Source organism: Durio zibethinus, chromosome 9, assembly GCF_047325235.1.
Source record: "Durio zibethinus cultivar Kanyao isolate XHJ-2024 chromosome 9, ASM4732523v1, whole genome shotgun sequence".
In the NCBI taxonomy this organism is placed as follows: Eukaryota; Viridiplantae; Streptophyta; class Magnoliopsida; order Malvales; family Malvaceae; genus Durio; species Durio zibethinus.
Window position 1 is genome coordinate 3,801,277 of NC_143170.1, and position 26,328 is coordinate 3,827,604.

The 26,328-nt window shown below is 35.6% G+C and overlaps 1 protein-coding gene, 1 non-coding gene and 1 pseudogene across 3 annotated transcripts; 2 read left to right on the top strand and 1 right to left on the bottom strand.

Annotated features, from left to right (window-relative positions):
• Window positions 1–292: 292 nt before the first annotated feature.
• TRNAL-UAA (transfer RNA leucine (anticodon UAA)) lies at window positions 293–375 on the top strand. Its single transcript has one exon. It is a non-coding gene; the product is annotated as a tRNA-Leu (tRNA).
• A 3,423-nt stretch (window positions 376–3,798) lies between these two features.
• LOC111302542 (uncharacterized) lies at window positions 3,799–21,210 on the top strand. Its single transcript, XM_089765201.1, has 10 exons — window positions 3,799–3,841; window positions 4,704–6,865; window positions 7,789–7,847; window positions 8,559–8,601; window positions 9,130–9,186; window positions 9,298–9,396; window positions 10,341–10,412; window positions 10,488–10,595; window positions 10,697–10,790; window positions 10,958–21,210. The coding sequence occupies exons 1-10, from the start codon at window positions 3,814–3,816 to the stop codon at window positions 21,097–21,099; spliced, it is 12,864 nt and encodes a 4,287-aa protein (XP_089621327.1). The 5' UTR covers window positions 3,799–3,813; the 3' UTR covers window positions 21,100–21,210.
• LOC111302553 (mitochondrial adenine nucleotide transporter ADNT1-like) lies at window positions 21,169–23,819 on the bottom strand (annotated as a pseudogene). Its single transcript, XR_016345042.1, has 6 exons — window positions 23,247–23,819; window positions 23,033–23,070; window positions 22,448–22,560; window positions 22,228–22,315; window positions 21,612–21,906; window positions 21,169–21,437 (listed from the first exon to the last, which is right to left on the bottom strand). The product of XR_016345042.1 is annotated as a mitochondrial adenine nucleotide transporter ADNT1-like (transcript).
• Window positions 23,820–26,328: the final 2,509 nt, after the last annotated feature.

Below are 26,328 nucleotides of genomic sequence, written 5' to 3' on the forward strand. Positions count from 1 at the left end.
ACTTGCATGTAATAATGCTGAAAATTCAAGAAAAAACTAATTTGCATGTAATAATTCTAAAAATTTAGGAAAAAACCAAGTTTCTTTATGATGATCCTCAACTATCAATTCATTTTATCTCTCCAAGTCCAAATAATCTATTTATATTTGATGATAGTTAATTTAAACATAAAAGCTGGTTTAAGATTTCATGATGGTTAACTAAAAGTAAAAGCTGGTTCGTTTATTAGGTTATGGTAAATTTAAACATAAAGCTGGTTTAATATTTCATGATTGTTAACCCAATGTAGTAGCTGGTTTGCCCGAGAGGTTAAGGGGGAAGACTTAAGATCTTCTGTACATAAGTACGCATGGGTTCGAACCCCATAGCCAGCAAAGCCCTCTGTTTAATTTTGTCTACTTTTCTTCAAATCCAAACCCGAGCCCAATTTTAGTAAGGCTTCTGGGTTAATGTGTGGATCCAATGGGTAACTCCTTGGCCTGTTACTCTATTGTAAGTGGATTGGATTCATCTAACTTTGATCGCCAGAACTATAGAGTGAAAATTTTTTTGGCCAAGTATGTAGTGAAATTGGATTCACCATTTTTTTTAAAAAATTTTTGTGCAGTGAAATTGGGCTTGGTCAATGAAAAACTTTGGAACTGACCTGGGGCGGCTGGGAAAGCCTTTACCAAATGGCCAGTCAAATTCTAACATGGAAAACACTGCACTAAACTCTCATTTACAGCTCAATTTAGTGATTTACAACTGGAAAAGGAGATTAGTCAAATTATTTTGAGCAAACAAGGCCAAATTTGGTTCCTATTAGTATTTGCCCTTTTAAGTTTTTTCTTTTAGTTTGACTTTAGTTTTGATATAGCCTTACTTATAGGTAAATGTCATGTCAAACACTTAAGATAAGTAAGTAAAGTATTCTAATATCACATTGAATATGAAATGAGGTTATTCAAGTATAAAAATATTCATATTATACATTTTGAAAAGTCAATTTTTAAGAGAGAAAAAAATAATTATATGATAAATAATATCAAAACAGACTCTAGATTATTCAATCAATATCAAGTGTCTCAAAGAGATAAATAAAGTGATCAACTTCCGTGATAAAAATATCACAAGATTAGATAAAAAAAAAATTACATCAATGCTCCAAAGATGAATAAACAAAATATCTTAATCTTATATCAAATATGAAAAAAGAATCATTAGAATATAAAAATTACATATTTTGATAAATCAATTTTGAAAAGACAAAATAATAGTCACGTAACACATGCACATGTCTATCAGATTCATGGATGGCGTATGGAAATTGAAAAATCAAATCATGAAAAAACGTCATTGAAGAAAGTTAGGCTCCACCTTTCCATTGTGGTCTCCAGACTATTGGTTATTGATAGAATTTTACTTCAATTTTCTTCTTTGCATTATTTGAATAGGTGATCAAATTGATTTTAATGAAATTAAAAAAAAATTATTTTAATTATAAATAAAAAAAGAATTACTATAATTATAATAAAAAATTTATATTAAATAAATTTTATTAAAATCAATATTAAATTTAAATGATAATACCATAATTTCAATCACACCGTACTGTCCCTGTAGTGAAAATCAATCTAAGGCTACGTCTTGTTTTGCAGCCCTACTCGGCTAATTGCTTTGAAAGGATGCCAAAAAGGGTAACGCAGGATTTAGGGAACTTCCGAACCATAGGCATTACTCACGTGAAATTTTTGCCAAAAAAAAATTATGTTAATAGATGCATAATAATTACAGATTAAAATGATATTTAAAACTACATAATTAAATAAATTATAGTGAAGTTTTAGGTTTAACAGAAAGAAACATATTCTTTAAAATATAATAACAATATAAAAATAATACATGTGATAATCATATAATTTTATTTATCAAAATAAAAAATTTTATAATTAATGTATAAAAACTAACTTATATAATTAATATTTTTTAATTTCATAAAAAAATACAGTAAATATTAAAAATATTTTTTAAAATAGTATTTTAGTTACTCTTAAACTGCCTATTTTTTTGGCCAAACTTAAACCGTCTATAGGCATATGCTAATCGAATTAATTTTTTTAAATGAAATTATCGCATTTTTTCGCAAACCGAGAAAATGAGATTTGCCACAGTAGCTCATTCAATGATTTTTGAATGTAATAGAAACCGAAATCGAAGGGCAATTGTATCAAAAGAAGCGCCAAAATTTCCTTCGCATGGACCCGGGCAAGACGCAAAAAAAAAGGAACAGCGAATTTTGTAACCACCCTTTTTGACTATTTTTCTTATTTTTTTTTTTCCTGAAAAATTTCTCCTAATTTGCAGTTATTTTATCCCTTTGTCATTGCATTTTGATCGGCGGAGACAAGATGCGCCTTCAATTTCCAGGTAAGATTTGTTTTCAATCTAATTTTCTGTTAAAAATGGTCTTTATATTTGTTTGATTGTCAACGAAAATGAAATAGAAAATACAGAAAATCATTCAATATAAAAATATCATATTTCTATTTAAAAAAATCCTCTATTTACGTTTCTGATCTCTTGATTCATCTTTTTTAAAAAATTATCGTTCGATTAAATTCCAAATTGGATTCTATAAATTAAATTTTATGTAGTTTTCAGTGGATGTCATTCTTTATGTAATATAATCAACGTGTAAATGGATCGATGCAGTATTACCATAATTTAATTTTAAAAAATGTGATTAAAAAACGCTTTAATCACCTGATTAAGATTGCTAGGCCATGGATGCAATGGACTAGACTTCTAGACGTTTGCTCTTATTGTTATTATGATTATTTTCTTCAAAAGGGCAAGAAGGAAAAGGTGTTTGAATTTTGAGATTCAAAGGTGTCAAGAAATGGGTGGGGGACTGTTGTTGCCTTTGACGATGACATCTCCAACCTTATGCACAATTATTCATCACCCACTCTTTGGAAATCCGGATGTATTAATGGACCACCCCTTTTTTTGATAGGCCTTATCGTCAAAATCATATAAATCTAATAGAATAATTGTTATAATACAGGTTAGATTAGATCCCTTAGCTGAAAGAAGATTCCTACATGTATAAACCAATTAGAAGTACTTTATGCAGGTTATATACCTATTATTGTACTATATAATTTAGGGGCTGAAATGGGTGTCTTGCATTATTGGACTCGACAAAGTCGGATTAAGATAACCTTATAATCGGGTTCAGATAGGCTTTGGATAGTTAAATTGGATAGGCTATTAACATTTTGACTAGGTAGTACTGTCACTAATGAATTCTTAATGTAGATAGGTCAAGAATATACATTTAAGAATTTGACAAGCATGCCCCATTGCATGTTTTCAAAACCAAAGTTTGGATAAATGGGATGTACCAATTCTTGTGTACACTGTATGATGTGTGGGTTTTATAACGGTCTATGTTTTTTCTTCACTCAGCAGATGAAGTAATTTACTACTATTGCTACTTTATCTTTGATGTAAGCATTTTTTATGTTAGTCAAGAGGGACAAACAAAGGGTAAACCATCTAAAGTGCAGTGACCGCCCAAACTGTTGTCAAGGACATGCATAAGTTCAGGATTTTACTATATTTGAATGTGGCAATGTCAAAATAATTTATTAATGTTATGTCACTTTGTTTTCAGAGATTTAGTTTGATGTGTATGAGATGGAGAATGCATTTTTTTGCTTGGGGATTCAGTCATTATATTTGCTGCAAATTTCATATTGGAGAAGAAGCAATAAAGCCAGACAATGACCTCTTAGGGTTATCCTGATACCCAAAAGTTCAAAAAGATGGAGCAAGTGGAAGTGACTAAAACAGGTCTGTAAAAATTACTGGAATCCAAATGTTCGCACATTATTTTGTGTAAAATAAAATTTGCACCTTGCTGATATCTTCCCTGGAAACCTTCCTTTTATCATCCTCTGATATTAATGGAGAATCAAAGATAACATGACTGTCATTACAAAAACTTTCTCCCTAATTTACTAAGCATATCTAACGTTCTGCTATCAATTGGATGGCAACTTTTAATGTATGATCTAAGTCAGTTTTACAGTGGCCCATAGGCTTTTCATTTGAAAAGTACAGCTTCCCAAAATTTTTTATATGGTTTTGCTTCTTAATGTAAATCTTAATGGATGCATGTCTACGTAGTTATGTGCATTTTATTATGTGTCCTTTTGGCTAAGAGAAGACAATAGTCTGTGATAATATTTTTGCAAGAAAAAATTTTCCCCCTGTTATCATCCTCAAGTATGCGTATACTGTATAGATTAATGGACCGTGATATACACCAATTCTGAAATTCTTTCGATAGTGACTAGAGAGTTGCAAAGGTTGTCACCATGTTTATGTTTCTGCAAAAGCAAGGTTCCAGGGTCTGTTTATAACCTTACTTTGCCCTATAGAGAAAAACTTAAAAGTGCATTGTAATAATTTCCTATTTTATAGTTTACTACCGTCAGCTTTAAGAGTAATTCTTTGATTACCTTAGATAGCTGTCATTGTTTAGTGTTGAGTGCTTTGTCAACTCTCCTTATTTGTGTTTGTTGTATTTAATTCTGTGCTTTAAGGTCTCAAGTGCTTTCTAATAAGATAATATGAGAGTTATAACATTTATTCTATAGCCACTTCATTTAATGTTGATGTATCAAATTCAGAAGTTCCCTGTTTTTTGCAGATGTTGAAAACAAAGTGGAAAGAATCTTGAAACTCATCAAGAGGAGAAACGAAGTGAAAAAGGAGCCAGAAATTGTTGGACTTGTTGAGGACTTTCACAAACAGTACCAATCTCTCCATGCCCAGTATGATCATCTTAAACCAGAGTCAGGTAAGAAAGCTCTTGATGGAAAAGGAAATGAAAGTTGTTCTTATGACACCTCCAGCTCAGATTCGGAATATTATTCCTCCGAGGACGTAGAAATTAACACCAACATAGCATTTAATAACGATGGAAGTTCCGAAAGAAGGATGGCAGAAAACATCCAGGAAGAACTTGAAAGGGCATACATAAAAGTTGCTGACCAGAACCATCAAATGACCCTCAAGACTGAAGAGAAGGAAGTTTTAGCTTCAAACCTTCTGGCCGCTTTAAGTAAAATACAAGAAATAGAAACCATCAACAGAGATTTGAGGAAAGAAGTGGATGAGAAAGAAAAGAGACTTTCTGCTTCTGGAAAGGTGCACAAGGGACGGGTAACGGAGCTAGAGGAGCAGTTAATTGGCTTGAAAACTGAACTGGAATCTCAGCACCACCAGAAAAGAGATTTGGAAGCTCAGCTTGATGGTAAGACAGCTAAAAGTAAACAGCAAGGAGAGACAAATAAGGTACTGTATTGGCAGATTTCAGAGGAAGGAGATGAAGTAACTAAACTCATGAAGCAAATCAAGGACATTGAAAACAACTTAACATCTAAAATTGAGAATTCAATGGCACAGATCAGCAATCTGAAGAAGGAGGTGGACTATTTATGTGCCCAAAAATGTGAAGCCGGAGGAAGTATAGCTTGCAAGAGTAATGAATCATTTGATCCGGCAAATATAATGAAGCAGGAATTGGATTGCCTATGCAGCCAGAAAACTGAGTCAGAAATTCTGCTAGAGAGGAAATCTAAAGAAATCTCCCAGTATCTGATTCAAGTGGAAACCCTGAAAAAGGAATTAGCAAGAAAGAGTGCTGTTGAGCAGATAATGGTAGAAGAAAAAGAAGACTTACAGGTGCAGGTGATGGACTTGGAATCAGAGGTGGATGCTCTACGCAAGCAGAAAAATAAATCAGAAGATGAAGAAAGGAGTAATATTCGTGAAATCAATCAACTGAGAGAAGAAAGGGATCACCTAAATGCTAGAATTCTAGAATTGGAAGCACCATTTCGGAAGAGAGGCCATGAGCTTTCTGCTATTCAGGACATCGAAAGTAGAAGGATTAAAGAAACTGCTCAGATTATGACCTCAAATACGGTGGTTGAACTTCTGCAACAGAAGGTGGATCCCATGAAGATGGAGAAAAGCCAGTTGAAGTTGCAGATTGCTGATCAGCAGAGAATCATGAAAGAAAGAGAGGAAAGTACCAACAAATCTATGGAGTCTAAGTCTAAGCTGTCCAGACGCTTATCAACAGGAACCAATTTAAATTTCCATGTCCTAGAAAAAAAGATGAAGGATTTAGCACAAGAGTTCCACAAGAAAGTTGAAGATAACATCCGTCTTTTGTACCAGAGGATCACGGTTGCTGAAAAAATGCATTTTGAGTGCAAAGATACTTACAAGAAAATAAAAGAAAGGCTAGAGCAAGAAAATGGTGCACTTGGAGAAAAGCTTGCCACTTGTGAAGCTGAGTGCAGGAAGTTGAGGGATTCAATGGAGCCAGGCAAAAATGCATCGACTCCATTGAATTCAGTAGTGAATAATTTAGAAGACGATGGAAATTCCCTGACCCGCATTTCAAATGTAGAAGACGGGCTTGTTTCTACAAATGACTGCAACACAGGAAGGGAAAATGAAATAGAACAGCTGAAGAGTAATGTGGATTTAGTGGTATCAGAAATTGACAAGGAAAACGAGGAGTCGTTTTTGAGGGAGAAGGCTTTGACTTTGGAAGCGAAGTTGAGGGAGGAAGGAGAAGAAAAGCTGAAGCTGTTGAAAGCCGTGACCGACCTGGAGAATAGAGTGGAAGAATTGGAGAAGATAACGAAAGAAAAGGATGAAACATTGTTGGTTAGGGAAGAAGAGAAGAGGGAAGCCATAAGGCAGCTCTGCCTGTTGATTGACTACCATCGCAGCCGCTGTGACTATCTAAAGAAATTTATATCAAAGTTAGCTGTTAGAACCAAGAAAAAGACATGAAATTTTTCTCATCTTAGATGAAGATGACACTGTCTGAACTGATACTAGTACATTTTTTTTTTCACATAAATCTCAATTTATTCATTAAATTTTGTAAAGAAAAAAGAATTCTTATGTTCATAAACATTAGTAGAAGTGATGTAACTCTATTCAATAATTTACCTCTCTTTATGTTTAAAATGTGATTTTATATTTGAGGATTATTTTTTTATTGAATGATTAATTACTAATTTGTGTTTTATGTGAGATTTTTCAGTCACATTTTTTTTATAATAAAAGTATAATCAAGTCAATAAATTATGGAGTTAGAATCAAATTCAAAAATTAAAAATTTAATGAATTTCATTATTTAGATTCAACAATGAATAAATCAAATTAAAAAATTTTTAAATTAGATTTTAATTTTATATATTAAATTAGGGATGTCTTATTTTTTATTTGAACAGAAATAGTGATAAATATTATATTATAGATATAAAAACAAAGATGTATATAATTTTAAGTCTTTTCTAAATATGAAGATAAAGAGCGAATAATATAATATCTGTTTTGTACCTTATATAGATATAAATAATCTAGTATTCTTACCTTATATATATTTAGTAACCAAATTTTTTATTAAATAATATAAATTATTATTTTAGATTAATTAAAATTTATATTTTATTGAAAAATATATATTAATAAAAAATTATCTAAATATATAAAATAAAAATAAAAAATATTAAAAAAATATTTTTTAGTTTTTATTTTTTATAACAGTTACAAATATGAAAAATATTCATATATATTAAATTTTCACGAGAATAAAAATAAAGTTAAATTTAAAATATTTATTAAATATAAATAAAAAATAAATATAATATAAAAATTAAAAAAAAAAATACATTACGTTACTCATTGACATCACTATGTTGAAGCACAATAATTATGATTCCCGACAACAGCTGGAGTGCCCTATGTCAAATCTTAGAAGCAAGTAAGTTCGAAATAAACGTGAAAACGGCAAGAGCGCGGGAAAACAAATATGAGTGGTCATCTCGCGTTTTTTTCCAACGAGAAATTGAAAGGCCCGGCTGCCAAAGGGCATAACTTAAATAAAATAACAAAGGTAACGGTAATTAGTATAATAATGCTCCATGGATTCCATCCCCTGAAAATTGAAGGGAGGTGCTAAATGCATTCATTATTTTCTCTTCACACTTTAATTTTTTTAAAAATTTTTTTATAAATAAAATTATTTTTTTATTTTTTATAATTTTTTAAAAATAAATTTCTAAAAAATTATAAATATTTTTCAAAAATAAATTTTTAAAAATAATAAAAATTTATTTAAAATATTTTAAAATTTTTTATTATCTGATTTTTTAAAAATTTATTTTTTAAAAAAATTATAATATTTTAAAATTTTATTTTTAAAAAGTTATATAGTTTTTTAAAATTTATTTTTTAAAAAATTTATGATTTTTTGTAAATTTATTTTTAAAAATTTATATGAAAAAAAATCTCACTTAAAAAAATTAAAAAAAAAATTAAAGTGCGAAAAGAAAATCATATAGTCATTTAGCACATCTCAAACTGAAAAGCGAGGTGCTATTTATAGTCACTGGTCATTTCATTTCTCAAAAGGAATTCGAATAACACACGCTCTCTCTCTCTGACTTTTTGTTTTTTGTGCTCTGTTATTCAGATTCTTCTTCTTCTTAATCAAACTTTGGAGCTCTGACTCGGAGGTAATCTTTGATTATCAGCTGATTAATCGTCACTTAGTTCCTTCGTTTGATGACTTAAACTTCAGTTTCAATCAAAACCTTTGATCTTTAACCGAATCCACTTCAGTAACTTCAGTTTTGATAGTTGAGTTCTTTTTATTTTTTCTTGTTCTTTTTCATGATTTTGTAAAATAGTTTGAACTTTGATTTACTCGTTTTCATTAACATAAAATTCTTAGATCTTTTTTTTTCCTTGAACGTTTGATTTTATGTGGATTTGCAAAAGTCCATGTGGTTTTGAATTTTTACAAATAGAAATCCTTGCTAACTCCAGAATTGAAAATGATTTAAGATCAAATTTTTATTAAGATCATGATTTTCAGTTCAAGTTAATGATATTCTTCTTCTTCTTCTTCTTCTTTTTAATTTTCCAGATTTTCTTCGTTTTGAACTTATTACTTGTATAGGTTTTGATTCGATTATTTATCTTAAAATTCAATATTTTACTCTTTTAATTTGAACAAAAAAGAAATCTATTTGTTTTTGCAGAAACTTAGCAAAGCTTCCGATGCAAGATTGATAGAGGCAAGAGAAGGAAAGTCTCAGGTGAATAATGCCAAATTATTATTGCTACTCCTTTACTATTTATTTAATCATTTATTTATTTTAATTTTATAAGTTGCCTGAACGGAAAAAAGGAAAGAACAAAAAGAACAGCTCACCGTTTTCCAAATAATGGCCGTCTTTTATCGTTCCAAATCAGCTTTCTTTATTTCTGTGTGGGTGATTCCGTTCCCCAGTGAATGTGATGATAAGGTGGCGCCAGATTAGAATCATATCTGCCACTTTACTGGCGTTGTGCTCCTTAAAAACCAATTCTTAAGCCCATTTACCTTTTTTTTTTTTTATAATCTAATTTAATCATTCATCTTATCTTGCTTATTATGCTTGACAATAATATGGTAGTAGTAAATACTAATGCTGATGCATGCATTGATTATGTGGGCCCATGTTCTTAGAATCATGCTCATTTGTATTCTATTATTTGATAAATCCTGTAAATGCTTAGATTAGATACCAAGTTCCTAACTTAACCACTTAAATTAAATAAATATTGTTGCTTTTAGATTTTGTCATTTTGAGATGGATTGTAAAAAAGAAAGGTTTGGATTTGATTTGTTTCTTTTGTGATTAGAAAGTACATATTTATCAAAAAGTAAGATTTTCTGTTGGTGTCGTGGTAAGGGCCAATAGTTTTTGAATATAGGGTACTGGGTTTGGGGCCATTAATCTATAGGTTTAACGGTTATGGCTTTGTTGGAGAGGTTCATGAATCAGAACATTTATTGAAACTTGATTTCGAGTGGGTGAAAAAAGAGAGATGTTAGGTATTGAACAATTGAGATCATGGGAACAAAAAATTGGTGGATTCTTGATGCTGATCTTTCTCGATTGTTTGGAATTCAATTGGAACGTATATGATGGATAGTTGAGTTGACTTGATGCAATACTTGGGATTTAGTAATTTAAATCCTGTTTCAAATGGTTACAAGATATGCAACTGTTTTTTAAAGGGGACGTCCTGTTTAGAACAACATGATGAATTGACTGGCCACCACTTTCATTTTCATTTTAAAACAAATTGATATAATAGAAATTGGTGATATTTAAAACTGGTCCACCAAACTGCCGGTTAAGCAAGCCTGCAACGGATTTCCTATAGTCATTAAGAGTTTGTAGCATTTGAGTGTTTTCTCTAGCAACAAAGAGGGGCCTCCATCCGTACAACACCATTGTTACTGGTAGAAAATTTGCTTCTGAATAGGCCATCAGTTTGCCAGTTGTTATAATACCAGAATACTTTGGTTAAATTATATTAATTGAGTATCTAATTGGATGCTCAGTAGTTTAGGGTTCTTATGACATTTTATGTTTACAACTTTTGCAATCAATCCGCTTGTGTTAAGAGTTTGCTGTATAGTTTCTGTTTGACATGGTTTGAAACTAATTACAAGGTTTCCTTAATTCTGCATTTCAGCTTTTATGCTCGAGATGGGGATTGCCTTGTCTTCACGCACACTTGCTGAGCAAAATTAGTTGGTAAACTTACCAAGAGATGACCAAGCATCGCTTTAGGAAGTCTATAAAGTTCTTCTTTAGGCATCATGTTGATCCAGAAAAGGATGAACAGCTTAAAGGAAGTAAAATAGGTAATTTTCCAAATTTACTGATTTCGTTTCGGTGCAATTTTCAATCTTAACTGATAACGTTGATTCATGGGTGTACTGAAATTCCACAATCAGCTTAACATGATTTTCGTCATATGATTTACTTCTTTTTTTTTTTTAATCTCAAGCATAAATTCCCTTCACTGCAGAAATTGATGACAAAGTGACAAAAATATTGAAGCTCATCAACAATGAAGAAGTTGAAGAAAATGATGGGATCTCAATAGCTAACCCCAAGAAGGAACTGCTTGTCCAGTTAATTGAGGATTTCTACAAACACTACCAAAATCTCTATGCACAATATGATCATCTCACGGGGAAGCTGAGGAAAAAAGTTCATGGCAAACGAGAAAATGTTGCCTCCTCATCGTCGAGTTCAGATTCAGACTCCGATTATTCTTCAAAAGATGGAGGCAGTAAAGATGGACCATCGGAAAACAAATTTCAGAAAATAGCAGAAGGTATTAAGCAAGAACTTGAAACAGAAAATCTGGAAATTGCTGACCTTAAGAGTAAACTGACAGATACAAGTGAAGAAAAAGATGCTTTAAATTCTGATTATCTAGCTTCTTTAAGCAAGTTGCAAGATGCGGAGGAAATCATCACGAATCTGAAGCTTGAATCTGAGAGATCAGAGAGTGAAAAATCAAAACTTGTAGTTGAGAATGAAGAGCTGAGGTGTAAACTGGACACTGCTGCTAAGATAGAAGCTGAGGTGAAGCAAAGATTGGAAGATCTGAATAGAGAGAACAATAACTTAATTCTAGAGAAAGAGGCTGCTGCTAAAAGAATTGAAGATGGTGAGAAGTTTACAGAGGAGCTTAGAAGAGAAGTTGATCGGCTGAAAGAGGAAAATATAACTCTAAAGCAAGAGCTAAAAAGTGCAGGGGGGGAATTTTCCAATATGCAACAACAGCTGGAATCTACTGAACAGCAAGTTTCAGAATTGAGCCACAGTCTTAATGCTACAGTGGAAGAGAATAAATCCCTGAACTCGAAACTTTCTGAGGTTTCAAATGAGAGTCAGCTGGCACAGGGCACAATACAACAACTCATGGCTGAAATAAGTCAGTCAAAGAAGGAACTGGGTGAGAAAGAAACGGAACTTTTGATGCTCAAAGAGTTGCATGAGGTGTACGGGAATCAATCATCTGCTCAGATAAAAGAATTAGAGGCACAAATGACAAGCATGGAACTCAAGTTTGAATCATTGCGAGTAACAAACAGAGATATGGAGCTTCAGGTAGAGAACAAAGCAAGTGAAGCAAAACAGCTGGGAGAGCAAAATATAGGACTGCAATCCCAAATTTCTGAACTTGAGGTGATGTCAAAAAAGAGAGCAGAAGAACTCTTATCTCTCACAAAGAAATTTGAGGATAGTGAGAAAGAATCATTGTCTAAAACGGAGAATTTGACAGTGCAGATCAACAATCTGTTAGTGGACATGGAGTCACTACGCACCCAGAAAGCTCAGTTGGAAGAACATATTGTATTTAAAGGTGATGAGGCATCCACTGAAATCAAGAGCTTAATGGGTCAGATAAATACATTGCAGCAGGAGCTGGAGTCCCTGCACAGGCAGCAAGCAGAAATGGAAGTGCAGCTTGAGAGAAAAACTCAAGCTATTTCAGATTATGTGATTGACATAGAAAAGGCAAAAGAAGAGATAGTAAGCAAGATCAAGGATCAACAACGAGATCTGCAGGAGAAAGACGGTTTGCTGGCACAAGTAAAGGATCTGGAATTTGAGGTCAGTTCTCTAAAGAATCTGAAAGGTGAACTGGAAGAGAACTTAAGAGCTAAAATGGAAGACAATGGTCAGTGGAGGGAGGAAAAGGTGGGTTTACAGGTTCAGATAAAAGAATTAGAGGCACAAGTGACAAGCTTGGAACTCAAGTTGGAATCATTGCAGGCAACAAACAGAGATATGGAGCTGCAGATAGAGAACAAAGCAAGTGAAACAAAAAAGCTGGGAGAGCAAAACATAGGACTGCAATCCCAAATTTCTGAACTTGAGGTGATGTCAAAAAAGAGAGAAGAAGAATTCTTATCTCTCACAAAGAAATTTGAGGATAGTGAGAAAGAATTGTCGTCTAGAGCAGAGAATTTGACAGTGCAGATCAACAATCTGTTAGTGGACGTGGAGTCACTGCACACCCAGAAAGCTCAGTTGGAAGAACATATTGTATTTAAAGGTGATGAAGCATCGACTGAAATCAAGAGCTTAATGGGTCAGATATATACATTGCAGCAGGAGCTGGAGTCCCTGCACAGGCAGAAAGCAGAACTGGAAGTGCAGCTTGAGAGAAAAACTCAAGCTATTTCAGATTATGAGATTGACATAGAAAAGGCAAAAGAAGAGATAGTCAGCAAGATCAAGGATCAACAGAGAGATCTGCAGGAGAAAGAAGGTTTGCTGGCACAAGTGAAGGATCTGGAATTTGAGGTCAGTTCTCTAAAGAATCTGAAAGGTGAACTGGAAGAGGACTTAAGAACAACAATGGAAGACAATGGTCAGTTGAGGGAGGAAAAGGTGGGTTTACAGGTTCAGAAAAAAGAATTAGAGGCACAAGTGACAAGCTTGGAACTCGAGTTGGAGTCATTGCAGGCAACAAACAGAGATATGGAACTGCAGATAGAGAACAAAGCAAGTGAAGCAAAACAGCTGGGAGAGCAAAACATAGGACTGCAATCCCAAATTTCTGAACTTGAGTTGATGTCAAAAAAGAGAGAAGAAGAACTCTTATCTCTCACAAAGAAATTTGAGGATAGTGAGAAGGAATCGTTGTCAAGAGGGGAGAATTTGACAGTGCAGATCACCAATCTGTTAGTGGAAATGGAGTCACTACGCACCCAGAAAGCTCAGTTGGAAGAACATATTGTATTTAAAGGTGATGAAGCATCGACTGAAATCAAGAGCTTAATGGGTCAGATAAATACATTGCAGCAGGAGCTGGAGTCCCTGCACGGGCAGAGAGCAGAACTGGAAGTGCAGCTTGAGAGAAAAACTCAAGCTATTTCAGATTATGAGATTGACATAGAAAAGGCAAAAGAAGAGATAGTCAGCAAGATCAAGGATCAACAGAGAGATCTGCAGGAGAAAAAAGGTTTGCTGGCACAAGTGAAGGATCTGGAATTTGAGGTCAGTTCTCTAAAGAATCTGAAAGGTGAACTGGAAGAGGACTTAAGAACTAAAATGGAAGACAATGGTCAGTTGAGGGAGGAAAAGGTGGGTTTACAGGTTCAGATAAAAGAATTAGAGGCACAAGTGACAAGCTTGGAACTCGAGTTGGAGTCATTGCAGGCAACAAACAGAGATATGGAACTGCAGATAGAGAACAAAGCAAGTGAAGCAAAACAGCTGGGAGAGCAAAACATAGGACTGCAATCCCAAATTTCTGAACTTGAGTTGATGTCAAAAAAGAGAGAAGAAGAACTCTTATCTCTCACAAAGAAATTTGAGGATAGTGAGAAGGAATCGTTGTCAAGAGTGGAGAATTTGACAGTGCAGATCACCAATCTGTTAGTGGACATGGAGTCACTACACACCCAGAAAGCTCAGTTGGAAGAACATATTGTATTTAAAGGTGATGAAGCATCGACTGAAATCAAGAGCTTAATGGGTCAGATAAATACATTGCAGCAGGAGCTGGAGTCCCTGCACGGGCAGAAAGCAGAACTGGAAGCGCAGCTTGAGAGAAAAACTCAAGCTATTTCAGATTATGAGATTGACATAGAAAAGGCAAAAGAAGAGATAGTCAGCAAGATCAAGGATCAACAGAGAGATCTGCAGGAGAAAGAAGGTTTGCTGGCACAAGTGAAGGATCTGGAATTTGAGGTCAGTTCTCTAAAGAATCTGAAAGGTGAACTGGAAGAGGACTTAAGAACTAAAATGGAAGACAATGGTCAGTTGAGGGAGGAAAAGGTGGGTTTACAGGTTCAGATAAAAGAATTAGAGGCACAAGTGACAAGCTTGGAACTCGAGTTGGAGTCATTGCAGGCAACAAACAGAGATATGGAACTGCAGATAGAGAACAAAGCAAGTGAAGCAAAACAGCTGGGAGAGCAAAACATGGGACTGCAATCCCAAATTTCTGAACTTGTGTTGATGTCAAAAAAGAGAGAAGAAGAACTCTTATCTCTCACAAAGAAATTTGAGGATAGTGAGAAGGAATTGTTGTCAAGAGTGGAGAATTTGACAGTGCAGATCACCAATCTGTTAGTGGACATGGAGTCACTACGCACCCAGAAAGCTCAGTTGGAAGAACATATTGTATTTGGAGGTGATGAAGCATCGACTGAAATCAAGAGCTTAATGGGTCAGATAAATACATTGCAGCAGGAGCTGGAGTCCCTGCACGGGCAGAAAGCAGAACTGGAAGTGCAGCTTGAGAGAAAAACTCAAGCTATTTCAGATTATGAGATTGACATAGAAAAGGCAAAAGAAGAGATAGTCAGCAAGATCAAGGATCAACAGAGAGATCTGCAGGAGAAAGAAGGTTTGCTGGCACAAGTGAAGGATCTGGAATTTGAGGTCAGTTCTCTAAAGAATCTGAAAGGTGAACTGGAAGAGGACTTAAGAACTAAAATGGAAGACAATGGTCAGTTGAGGGAGGAAAAGGTGGGTTTACTGGTTCAGATAAAAGAATTAGAGGCACAAGTGACAAGCTTGGAACTTGAGTTGGAATCGTTGAAGGCAACAAACAGAGATATGGAGCTGCGGATAGAGAACAAAGCAAGTGAAGCAAAACAGCTGGGAGAGCAAAACGTAGGACTGCAATCCCAAATTTCTGAACTTGAGTTGATGTCAAAAAAGAGAGAAGAAGAACTCTTATCTCTCACAAAGAAATTTGAGGATAGTGAGAAGGAATCGTTGTCAAGAGTGGAGAATTTGACAGTGAAGATCACCAATCTGTTGGTGGAAATGGAGTCACTACGCACCCAGAAAGCTCAGTTGGAAGAACATATTGTATTTAAAGGTGATGAAGCATCGACTGAAATCAAGAGCTTAATGGGTCAGATAAATACATTGCAGCAGGAGCTGGAGTCCCTGCACGGGCAGAAAGCAGAACTGGAAGTGCAGCTTGAGAGAAAAACTCAAGCTATTTCAGATTATGAGATTGACATAGAAAAGGCAAAAGAAGAGATGGTAAGCAAGATCAAGGATCAACAGAGAGATCTGCAGGAGAAAGAAGGTTTGCTGGCACAAGTGAAGGATCTGGAATTTGAGGTCAGTTCTCTAAAGAATCTGAAAGGTGAACTGGAAGAGGACTTAAGAACTAAAATGGAAGACAATGGTCAGTTGAGGGAGGAAAAGGTGGGTTTACAGGTTCAGAAAAAAGAATTAGAGGCACAAGTGACAAGCTTGGAACTCGAGTTGGAGTCATTGCAGGAAACAAACAGAGATATGGAACTGCAGATAGAGAACAAAGCAAGTGAAGCAAAACAGCTGGGAGAGCAAAACATAGGACTGCAATCCCAAATTTCTGAACTTGAGTTGATGTCAAAAAAGAGAGAAGAAGAACTCTTATCTGTCACAAAGAAATTTGAGGATAGTGAGAAGGAATCGTTGTCAAGAGTGGAGAATTTGACAGTGCAGATCACCAATCTGTTAGTGGACATGGAGTCACTACGCACCCAGAAAGCTCAGTTGGAAGAACATATTGTATTTAAAGGTGATGAAGCATCGACTGAAATCAAGAGCTTAATGGGTCAGATAAATACATTGCAGCAGGAGCTGGAGTCCCTGCACAGGCAGAAAGCAGAACTGGAAGTGCAGCTTGAGAGAAAAACTCAAGCTATTTCAGATTATGAGATTGACATAGAAAAGGCAAAAGAAGAGATGGTAAGCAAGATCAAGGATCAACAGAGAGATCTGCAGGAGAAAGAAGGTTTGCTGGCACAAGTGAAGGATCTGGAATTCGAGGTTAGTTCTCTAAAGAATCTGAAAGGTGAACTGGAAGAGGACTTAAGAACTAAAATGGAAGAGAATGGCCAGTGGAGGGAGGAAAAGATGGGTTTACAGGCTCAGATAAAAGAATTAGAGGCACAAGTGACAAGCTTGGAACTCGAGTCAGAATCATTGCAGACAACAAACAGAGATATGGAGCTGCAGATAGAGAACAAAGCAAGTGAAGCAAAACAGCTGGGAGAGCAAAACATGGAACTGCAATTCCAAATTTCCAAACTTGAGGTGATGTCAAAAAAGAGAGAAGAAGAACTCTTATCTCTCACAAAGAAATTCGAGGATAATGAGAAGGAATCATTGTCTAGAGCGGAGAATTTGACAGTGCAGATCAACAATCTGTTAGTGGACATGGAGTCACTACGTACCCAGAAAGCTCAGTTGGAAGAACATATTGTATTTAAAGGTGATGAAGCATCGACTGAAATCAAGAGCTTAATGGGTCAGATAAATACATTGCAGCAGGAGCTGGAGTCCCTGCACGGGCAGAAAGCAGAACTGGAAGTGCAGCTTGAGAGAAAAACTCAAGCTATTTCAGATTATGAGATTGACATAGAAAAGGCAAAAGAAGAGATAGTAAGCAAGACCAAGGATCAACAGAGAGATCTGCAGGAGAAAGAAGGCTTGCTGGCACAAGTGAAGGATCTGGAATTTGAGGTCAGTTCTCTAAAGAATCTGAAAGGTGAACTGGAAGAGGACTTAAGAACTAAAATGGAAGACAATGGTCAGTTGAGGGAGGAAAAGGTGGGTTTACAGGTTCAGATAAAAGAATTAGAGGCACAAGTGACAAGCTTGGAACTCGAGTTGGAATCATTGCAGGCAACAAACAGAGATATGGAGCTGCAGATAGAGAACAAAGCAAGTGAAGCAAAACAGCTTGGAAAGCAAAACATGGGACTGCAATCCCAAATTTCTGAACTTGAGGTGATGTCAAAAAAGAGAGAAGAAGAACTCTTATCTGTCACAAAGAAATTTGAGGATAGTGAGAAGGAATCGTTGTCAAGAGTGGAGAATTTGACAGTGCAGATCACCAATCTGTTAGTGGACATGGAGTCACTACGCACCCAGAAAGCTCAGTTGGAAGAACATATTGTATTTAAAGGTGATGAAGCATCGACTGAAATCAAGAGCTTAATGGGTCAGATAAATACATTGCAGCAGGAGCTGGAGTCCCTGCACAGGCAGAAAGCAGAACTGGAAGTGCAGCTTGAGAGAAAAACTCAAGCTATTTCAGATTATGAGATTGACATAGAAAAGGCAAAAGAAGAGATGGTAAGCAAGATCAAGGATCAACAGAGAGATCTGCGGGAGAGAGAAGGTTTGCTGGCACAAGTGAAGGATCTGGAATTCGAGGTTAGTTCTCTAAAGAATCTGAAAGGTGAATTGGAAGAGGACTTAAGAACTAAAATGGAAGAGAATGGCCAGTGGAGGGAGGAAAAGATGGGTTTAGAGGTTCAGATAAAAGAATTAGAGGCACAAGTGACAAGCTTGGAACTCGAGTCGGAATCATTGCAGGCAACAAACAGAGATATGGAGCTGCAGATAGAGAACAAAGCAAGTGAAGCAAAACAGCTGGGAGAGCAAAACATGGGACTGCAATTCCAAATTTCCAAACTTGAGGTGATGTCAAAAAACAGAGAAGAAGAACTCTTATCTCTCACAAAGAAATTGGAGGATAATGAGAAAGAATCATTGTCTAGAGCGGAGAATTTGACAGTGCAGATCAACAATCTGTTAGTGGACATGGAGTCACTACGTACCCAGAAAGCTCAGTTGGAAGAACATATTGTATTTAAAGGTGATGAAGCATCGACTGAAATCAAGAGCTTAATGGGTCAGATAAATACATTGCAGCAGGAGCTGGAGTCCTTGCACGGGCAGAAAGCAGAACTGGAAGTGCAGCTTGAGAGAAAAACTCAAGCTATTTCAGATTATGAGATTGACATAGAAAAGGCAAAAGAAGAGATAGTAAGCAAGACCAAGGATCAGCAGAGAGATCTGCAGGAGAAAGAAGGCTTGCTGGCACAAGTGAAGGGTCTGGAATTTGAGGTCAGTTCTCTAAAGAATCTGAAAGGTGAACTGGAAGAGGACTTGAGAACTAAAATGGAAGAGAATGGTCAGCGGAGGGAGGAAAATGTGGGTTTACAGGTTCAGATAAAAGAAGTAGAGGCACAAGTGACAAGCTTGGAACTCGAGTTGGAATCATTGCAGGCAACAAACAGAGATATGGAGCTGCAGATAGAGAACAAAGCAAGTGAAGCAAAACAGCTTGGAGAGCAAAACATGGGACTGCAATCCCAAATTTCTGAACTTGAGGTGATGTCAAAAAAGAGAGAAGAAGAACTCTTATCTCTCACAAAGAAATTTGAGGATAATGAGAAAGAATCATTGTCTAGAGTGGAGAATTTGACAGTGCAGATCAACAATCTGTTAGTGAACATGGAGTCACTACGCACCCAGAAAGCTCAGTTGGAAGAACTTATTGTATTGAAAGGTGATGAAGCATCGACCGAAATCAAGAGCTTAATGGGTCAGATAAATACATTGCAGCAGGAGCTGGAGTCCCTGCATGGGCAGAAAGCAGAACTGGTAGTGCAGCTTGAGAGAAAAACTCAATCTATTTCAGATCATGTGATTGAGATAGAAAAGGCAAAAGAAGAGATAGTAAGGAAGATCAAGGATCAACAGAAAGATCTGCAGGAGAAAGAAGGTTTGCTGGCACAAGTGAAGGATCTAGAATTTGAGATCAATTCTCTAAAGAATCTGAAAGGTGAACTGGAAGAGGACTTAAGAACTAAAATTGAAGAGAATAGTCAGTTGAGGGAGGAAAAGGTAGGTTTGCAGGGTCAAATCTTTGAATTAGAGAAAACATTGGCAGAAAGAGGGCTTGAGTTCACTGCTCTCCAGGAAAAACATACAAGCGCAGAGAATGAAACATCTTCTCAGTTAACAGCCCTAGTGGTACAGGTCAACAATTTGCAGCAAGAGTTGGATTCCTTACAGATCCAGAGAAATGAACTGGAGTTGCAGCTTGAGAGAGAGAAACAAGAAGCATCGGAAAGATTGACTGACATGGAGAACCAGAAATCCGAGCTAGTAAGCCAAATTAGCAATCAGCAGAGAATGCTAGAAGAACAGGGGGAGGCATATAAGAAGTTGGCTGAGGAATACAAAGACGCTGAATGCTTGTACCAAGAGTGCAAGGCAAACCTTGAAGTTGCAGAAAGGAAGAAGGAAGAAATGTCGGAAGAATTCCACAGAAACTTTGAATCAAAAAGTCAGATGGCAGCTGATCTGGAGCAAATGGTTGAGGACCTTCAAAGGGATTTGGAAGCAAAGGGAGATGAGAAAAATGACTTCATAAACCAGATTACAGATCATCAGAGAATGCTAAAAGAACAAGAAGATGCATTTAACAAGCTAAGCAAGGAATACAAACAACTTGAAACTTCATTTCAGGACTGCAAGGCAATTATTGAAGTCACAGAAAGGAAGATGCAAGAAATGGCAGGAGAGCACAATAAGAATGTTCAGTCTAAGAATCAAATAGCTGCTGATTTGGAGCAAATTATTGAAGACTTGAAAAGAGATTTAGAAATGAAAGGAGATGAGCTCAGTATTTTGGTTGAGAATGTCCGCACAATTGAAGTTAAGCTCCGCTTGTCAAACCAAAAACTTCGAATCACGGAACAGTTACTAACTGAGAACGAAGAGAGCTTCAAAAAAGCAGAAGCAAAGTTCCTGGAAGAACAAAGTGTGCTCGAACAAAGGATCACAACATTGTCTGGAATAATTGCTGCGAATGATGAAGCCTATTGCAGGATGATCACTGATATCTCAGAGAATGTTAATAGTAACTTGACTGGATTTGAAGCTGTCATCCAGAAACTTGAAGAGGGCTATAGAAACTATGAGCTCTGCATTAAAGAAACATTGAAAGAGCTAAGAATTGCAAAACATTGGGCTGAAGAGACAAAAAGTGAAAAGAAGCGGCTAACAAATGAAGTTACCAATTTGATTGAGCAACTGAAAGATCAGAAAGAACAAGAATCTATGATGCGAGAAAGAGTGGAGAAGCTACAGATTAAGGCAAACAAGGAAGAAGGTGAGAAGGAGAATCTGCTGAAAGCCGTGAATCATCTGGAGAAGAAGGTGGAATCCTTGCAGACGGTAATGAAAGAGAAGGATCAAGGTATACTGGGTCTAGGAGAGGAGAAGAGAGAGGCCATTAGGCAGCTGTGCTTGTGGATTGATTATCACCGCAGCCGCTGCGATGATCTTAAGGAAATACTCTTGAAAACTGTCAGATTCCAGAGGGCAACCTAGAGGAATTCCAAGACATTTTTCATTCCATTTTTTTATCTCAACCAATTGGACTGTCGATAAATAAACCTTGTAAAAAACCGTTCGATTAGGATTTTCTCTGGTTTTCACATACTTATTGGCACAGTATATAGGAATATGAAAGCTAAAAACCTAAAGACTGAAGAAGATGGCTTTGAGGAAGAAATATCAACAAAGCTGAAAGCAAAGTAATTCCTCATACTATACTCCTTCCCTTCTGCTCACCAAAATGAACACACAAGATTGACCAAAGATTTTGGAGTTCCTTCAATCAGATACACTTCGTATGTGACAAATGCGATTGCTATTGCTGGAACCACCTGAAGAAAATGGCAAAGAGCATTTATTATTTAAATTTAAAGAAAAAAGGTAAGAAGTATTAGTAGAATGCAAGGAGCTAATGCTCCTGTAAAAGTGCGATTAATGAATAAAGAAAAAGCAATTGGTGCATCAGAGAAGTTGATTGCATGTGGAGATAAAGACGTTACACTAACCTTCACTGAATTGGGAACCAAACCCTTGTATAATGCTCCAAAACCCTCATACCGAACTGTTTACCTGAATGCATCAACCATACCGGCATATTCAAGGGGGGCCTTGTTCTTCCCTTCACCAGTGACAACTTAAGCAGCATATTTCCAGCCCGCAACTGTCTGGCCAACAGTTCCAGCAGCAGCCCCACAAGCAAGCCTTGTCGTGGCACCTCCTCAACTAGCCCAAATGGTTGCTTTTGAGCAACCAGTCTTTCAAAGATTCATAAACCACAAAGTTAAGACCCACGTGGGGTACCTATAAACATCATAAAAATAATTTAGGGCTTTGCATTCAAACAGAAGGAGAAAGATTCTTTCATTACTAAAAGTCAAAACAAATAGAAAGCAAAAAGGATCAGACATTGGACTTCAATTGTTTGGCAATGAACAGATATATGCCATATAAAAACCAACAAACAAACACTAGCTCAAGCAAACCAGAAATGCAACTCATCTTCCTAGCATAAGTCTACATCCATCTGAATGCAGATTCCTATAGTGCAATTGACAGTAAACCATGCAGGCATTCAGGCCACAAAAGTTTTACTTACAGCACCTATTACAGATGGTAACCAACCTTTGTACAAAGCATGGAGACCTTCTTCCCATAATACTGTTGAAAGAGCATGGAAGATTCCTTTATACTGGTGAGGCGACTTCTCAGTCTGCAAATATAGCATGTGGACATTAGTCATCAAAGTGATCACAAGAGGCAAGCCTGTCCCTAAAGGCAAAACAGAGTTGATCCAATATAAGTCAAATAAATTAAGGTCCCAGAAAGAAACTCAAAACATTACCTGGACAGTTAGATGACCTCATACGATATCCATTGGATAAGTGGCAGACATGACGATAATTCCAGCACATGAACCAGCTCCAAGGCGTAGAAGTGGAGTGAGTTGAGCATCCTCTGCAAGACAAAATTAGATGAAGAAAGTAATAAGTAAATATGCTAACCACAATATCAATAATTAGTACAGAATGCAAACTCATCTTCTACTAATCAGGGCCATATAACAGATTCCATTTTTCCCCTCTCAGCACTATTCTATACAGAATGAAACATGAATTAGTTGAAGGAATAGAATGCCACTACAGGAACCAACAAAAGATTCATTCACATATTTCACAGGCTAAATGCAGACAGAAAGCAATGCACATGCACAGCCTTTGTCAACACAATCCAGTGCACTTTTTTCTTTGGACACAAAATTGGATATTCAAAACACTAAGTTCACAAGCAGTACACATTTGCCTCAATAATTGTATAGTCAATGAAATTAAATCATACCAATCAGCTTCAAATCTCAAGAACGTTTACAAGTGTAGTTGAGAGATAAATAAAAAACAGCAATCACAAAGGCAAAAGGAAACAGGCGTACCATTTCCTGATTGCTGCCGGTAGAAGTATAAAATCCCCCTATGTTAAAAAAGAAGTACAAAGGAAGAGATTAGTTTATACTTTGTATACAATTATTCATGGTTATATATTCACATTTTGAACATTAACAAATGCATCCTTTAACTAATGTGAAACAAAATTGTGATAACAACAAGTGAAGGTTAATAGTGAAGACAGGAACCAGAAAGGCTTACTTAGATGCTTCCTCATAGCTAAAAAACTCTACTACTGAGTTAGGAATCATGCGAGTACAGTTAGTACCATTGCCTTTAGACATTCCCCTGAAACCCTCAGTTTTCCATATATATTTCAAACCCTGGATTGTTCCATTGTATTTTATATTATGTGGATTCTGAACCTTCAGGTTCGAAAAGGAAATCCCAGCAGTCTACACTCTGTAAAAGAAAGAAACTAATACTATAATACAGATACTCTAGGAGACAAAAGGTGAAACGAGCATTGGACTATAACCTAATAGCATACACCAAAAAATGGGAACTTAATGAATAATGATCAAATGACGATTATAAAATAACTACCTGTAGTAAAATTTTTAATGGTGGGAAAAGAAAGCAGAGTGAAAAATTGGAAGGAATACAGAACCTAGCCTTTTCTTTTCTTTTGCTGCAAGTTGGAGCTGTGATTTTCCAGCCGTTTATACAGAGAAAAGGAAAGGGAATTATTCGTAACTGAAAAAAAAACGTGTAGTGGAATGCGATGGGTATTGCTGCTGATGTACGGGCAACGCCGGGCGCGATCGAGTCGAATCTGATATGATATTTTAATATTTTGAATAAGAGTAAGTTTGATTCGATTTAATTTTTTAGGTTTCATTTTTTATTTAAATTTAATTTTATATATAATAATAAAATTTAAATTAGAAAAGAGTATTTTTTTTGTAAATCATTAATTTAATTAATTTTAATTAAATTTATGAGTCATTTGAATTTGAATTTAATTTAATTTTATTAAATATAATTTAAAATTAAATTATTAATTTAAATAAAAAATATATGTTTTATCACATTATAAATGATAAAATAAGTATGTTTTATTTATTATAAAAAATAAAATAAATGAATTTTATGTTATAATGATAAAAAAATATATTTTAATTTTTGAATCAAATAGGATCGAACTCACATTTTAAATAATAAAATTTAAATCAATTTTATTTTTATCAAATTTTAGTTATATGTTTAAATTCATTTAATGAATTTAATACTCATATCTAAATTTTTTAAAATTTTAAATGAATTTTTAAATTCGAACGAACTGTCTAAGGGCAGAACTAATCTATATATGGATGGGTACATTTCAGATTTTTTAGATTTTTGTGCTGAATGATTCTCAACCTTCCCACTTTATCCATGGCTCGCTTGATAAAGATACTTTCCTTCTCTCTTGTTCTTGGCCTTTTGCAAGAAGATTCACAAACCCAATTCTTATCAGAAACTGCACTTGCAGAACTGCAAATTTATTAATTCGGTGCTGTACCAGGCCCATGCGTGACCATTTTTGGTCTATCTGCATACTTTCCTATGGTGTGTGACTTGATTGAATAATTAAACTGAACAAGTTCAACGCTCAACAAGGGCATTTAAGTTTTTCGTTTAGCCTTTTTCTCATTTGCCCATCCGATCAATCAAAAAATGTTAGGTTGCCACCGTCCTTTGATTTAATATGATTCATAAGATGAGTAAATGAGCATGTACTAATGGCATACTTAATGCAACAACTCCAACTACTAACAAGCTGAAAGCCCCAATAACGGTGCTCCAAGCGTTGGAATTTGACTGGTTATATTGTCTTTAACAAGACAAGCCGAGGTGACATCATGTCATGATCTAAACCAAAACGTTTGAGAAGTTTAAGAACAATTAATAAGAGCTAGCCGTGGGTGTCCAGAATCCCAATTTAGAGTTTTTTCATGGAGAAGAAAAGATCATTAACATCATCAGAGCAAAAGGAAAGTGATTGCATATGGGACTCTGGGAGTCCTCTCTATGATTCATATGAATTGGCTTCATTTGGTCATGTTCTGGAGAGGCACACCATGGCCTTTCCATATCCTTGCAGGCCGTCGATGCAGTTCAGAATCATATCAAACAAGCCCAAAGAAGAAGGAAGATTTGAGGGGGAAATGGCCAATCTTCATGGAGTAGGATTGTTCAGGAATTTTGTGAGGTGGATACTCTGGAAGATGAGGATTAAACGAGAAGCGAAATGAGATTCGCTAAACTGTGTAATAGGGTTAGTACTTTATGCAAGCTAGAAGCTGTAGAATTGAAGAAATATAACAATGGAGGCGAGTTTTCAGCTCTATTGCTTTTGTTCGTAGCAATGCTGGCTTATCTAAGCAATGAGATATACATACTCAAGGGTAAGGGTCTTTTTTCTTTCTTCAATCTCTTCATACTATATATACTTTGAAGTGAAGATCAATTTTGCTTCGGCAAATCTTTCTTCAGGCGAAATCCTAAACATACATCTTCTGCAAAACATGAATCTCAAAGAATTCTCGTATAGGAAACATGAATGAAGCAAAGTGGGCTATTTCTTGAAGCAGGCATAAGAATCCATTGAGCCTCATTCTTCTGGCCTCTGGGTTATATATTCAATCTTCATGGCGTAGGATTCTTCTGGGCTATGTCTTGAAGCGGGCTTGAAATCTAAACCCTGAAACTTTAACCTTAAATAACCCATTTCATAATCCATTAGACTCCAACTCAAACTGAACCAGTTAATTGGGCTTGAGACCACCACATATATATATATATATATATTTTCTATAAAATAGACCAGGTCATTGGCAGCCATCTTACATAATTTGATTTGAGAAAACAGCTGGAAACAAAGTTTTCTCTAGGTTAGACTTTTTTAAGATTTGATTTGAAAATGATTTTAAAGTGAACAAGATGCATAAAACTAACACAGAGAAAGAAAGGAAAAGAAAGAAAAACAGGCCGATTAGTGTCAATTAATAATTTTATAAGGTGAGCTAGTCGTAGAATTAAAAGGAATAGTCTACCCCACCCCAGTTCCCACGTTAAGCTGTAGGAATTAGCCAGAGTTTGGAGTTGGACTGTTGAGAGCACGGATGTCCTGGCCTGGGAGGCGAGCCCTGGGTTCTTGTTGTTGATTCATCAATCATCACTATCATCTCATTCAAAGCTTCTCACAACTAGACCACCATGGCTGAAATCGATCCATACTCCATGCTCAAGGCTTAAAATGAACCTCCAAGTTAGAATTTGATTTTTTTTTTTTGGTAAA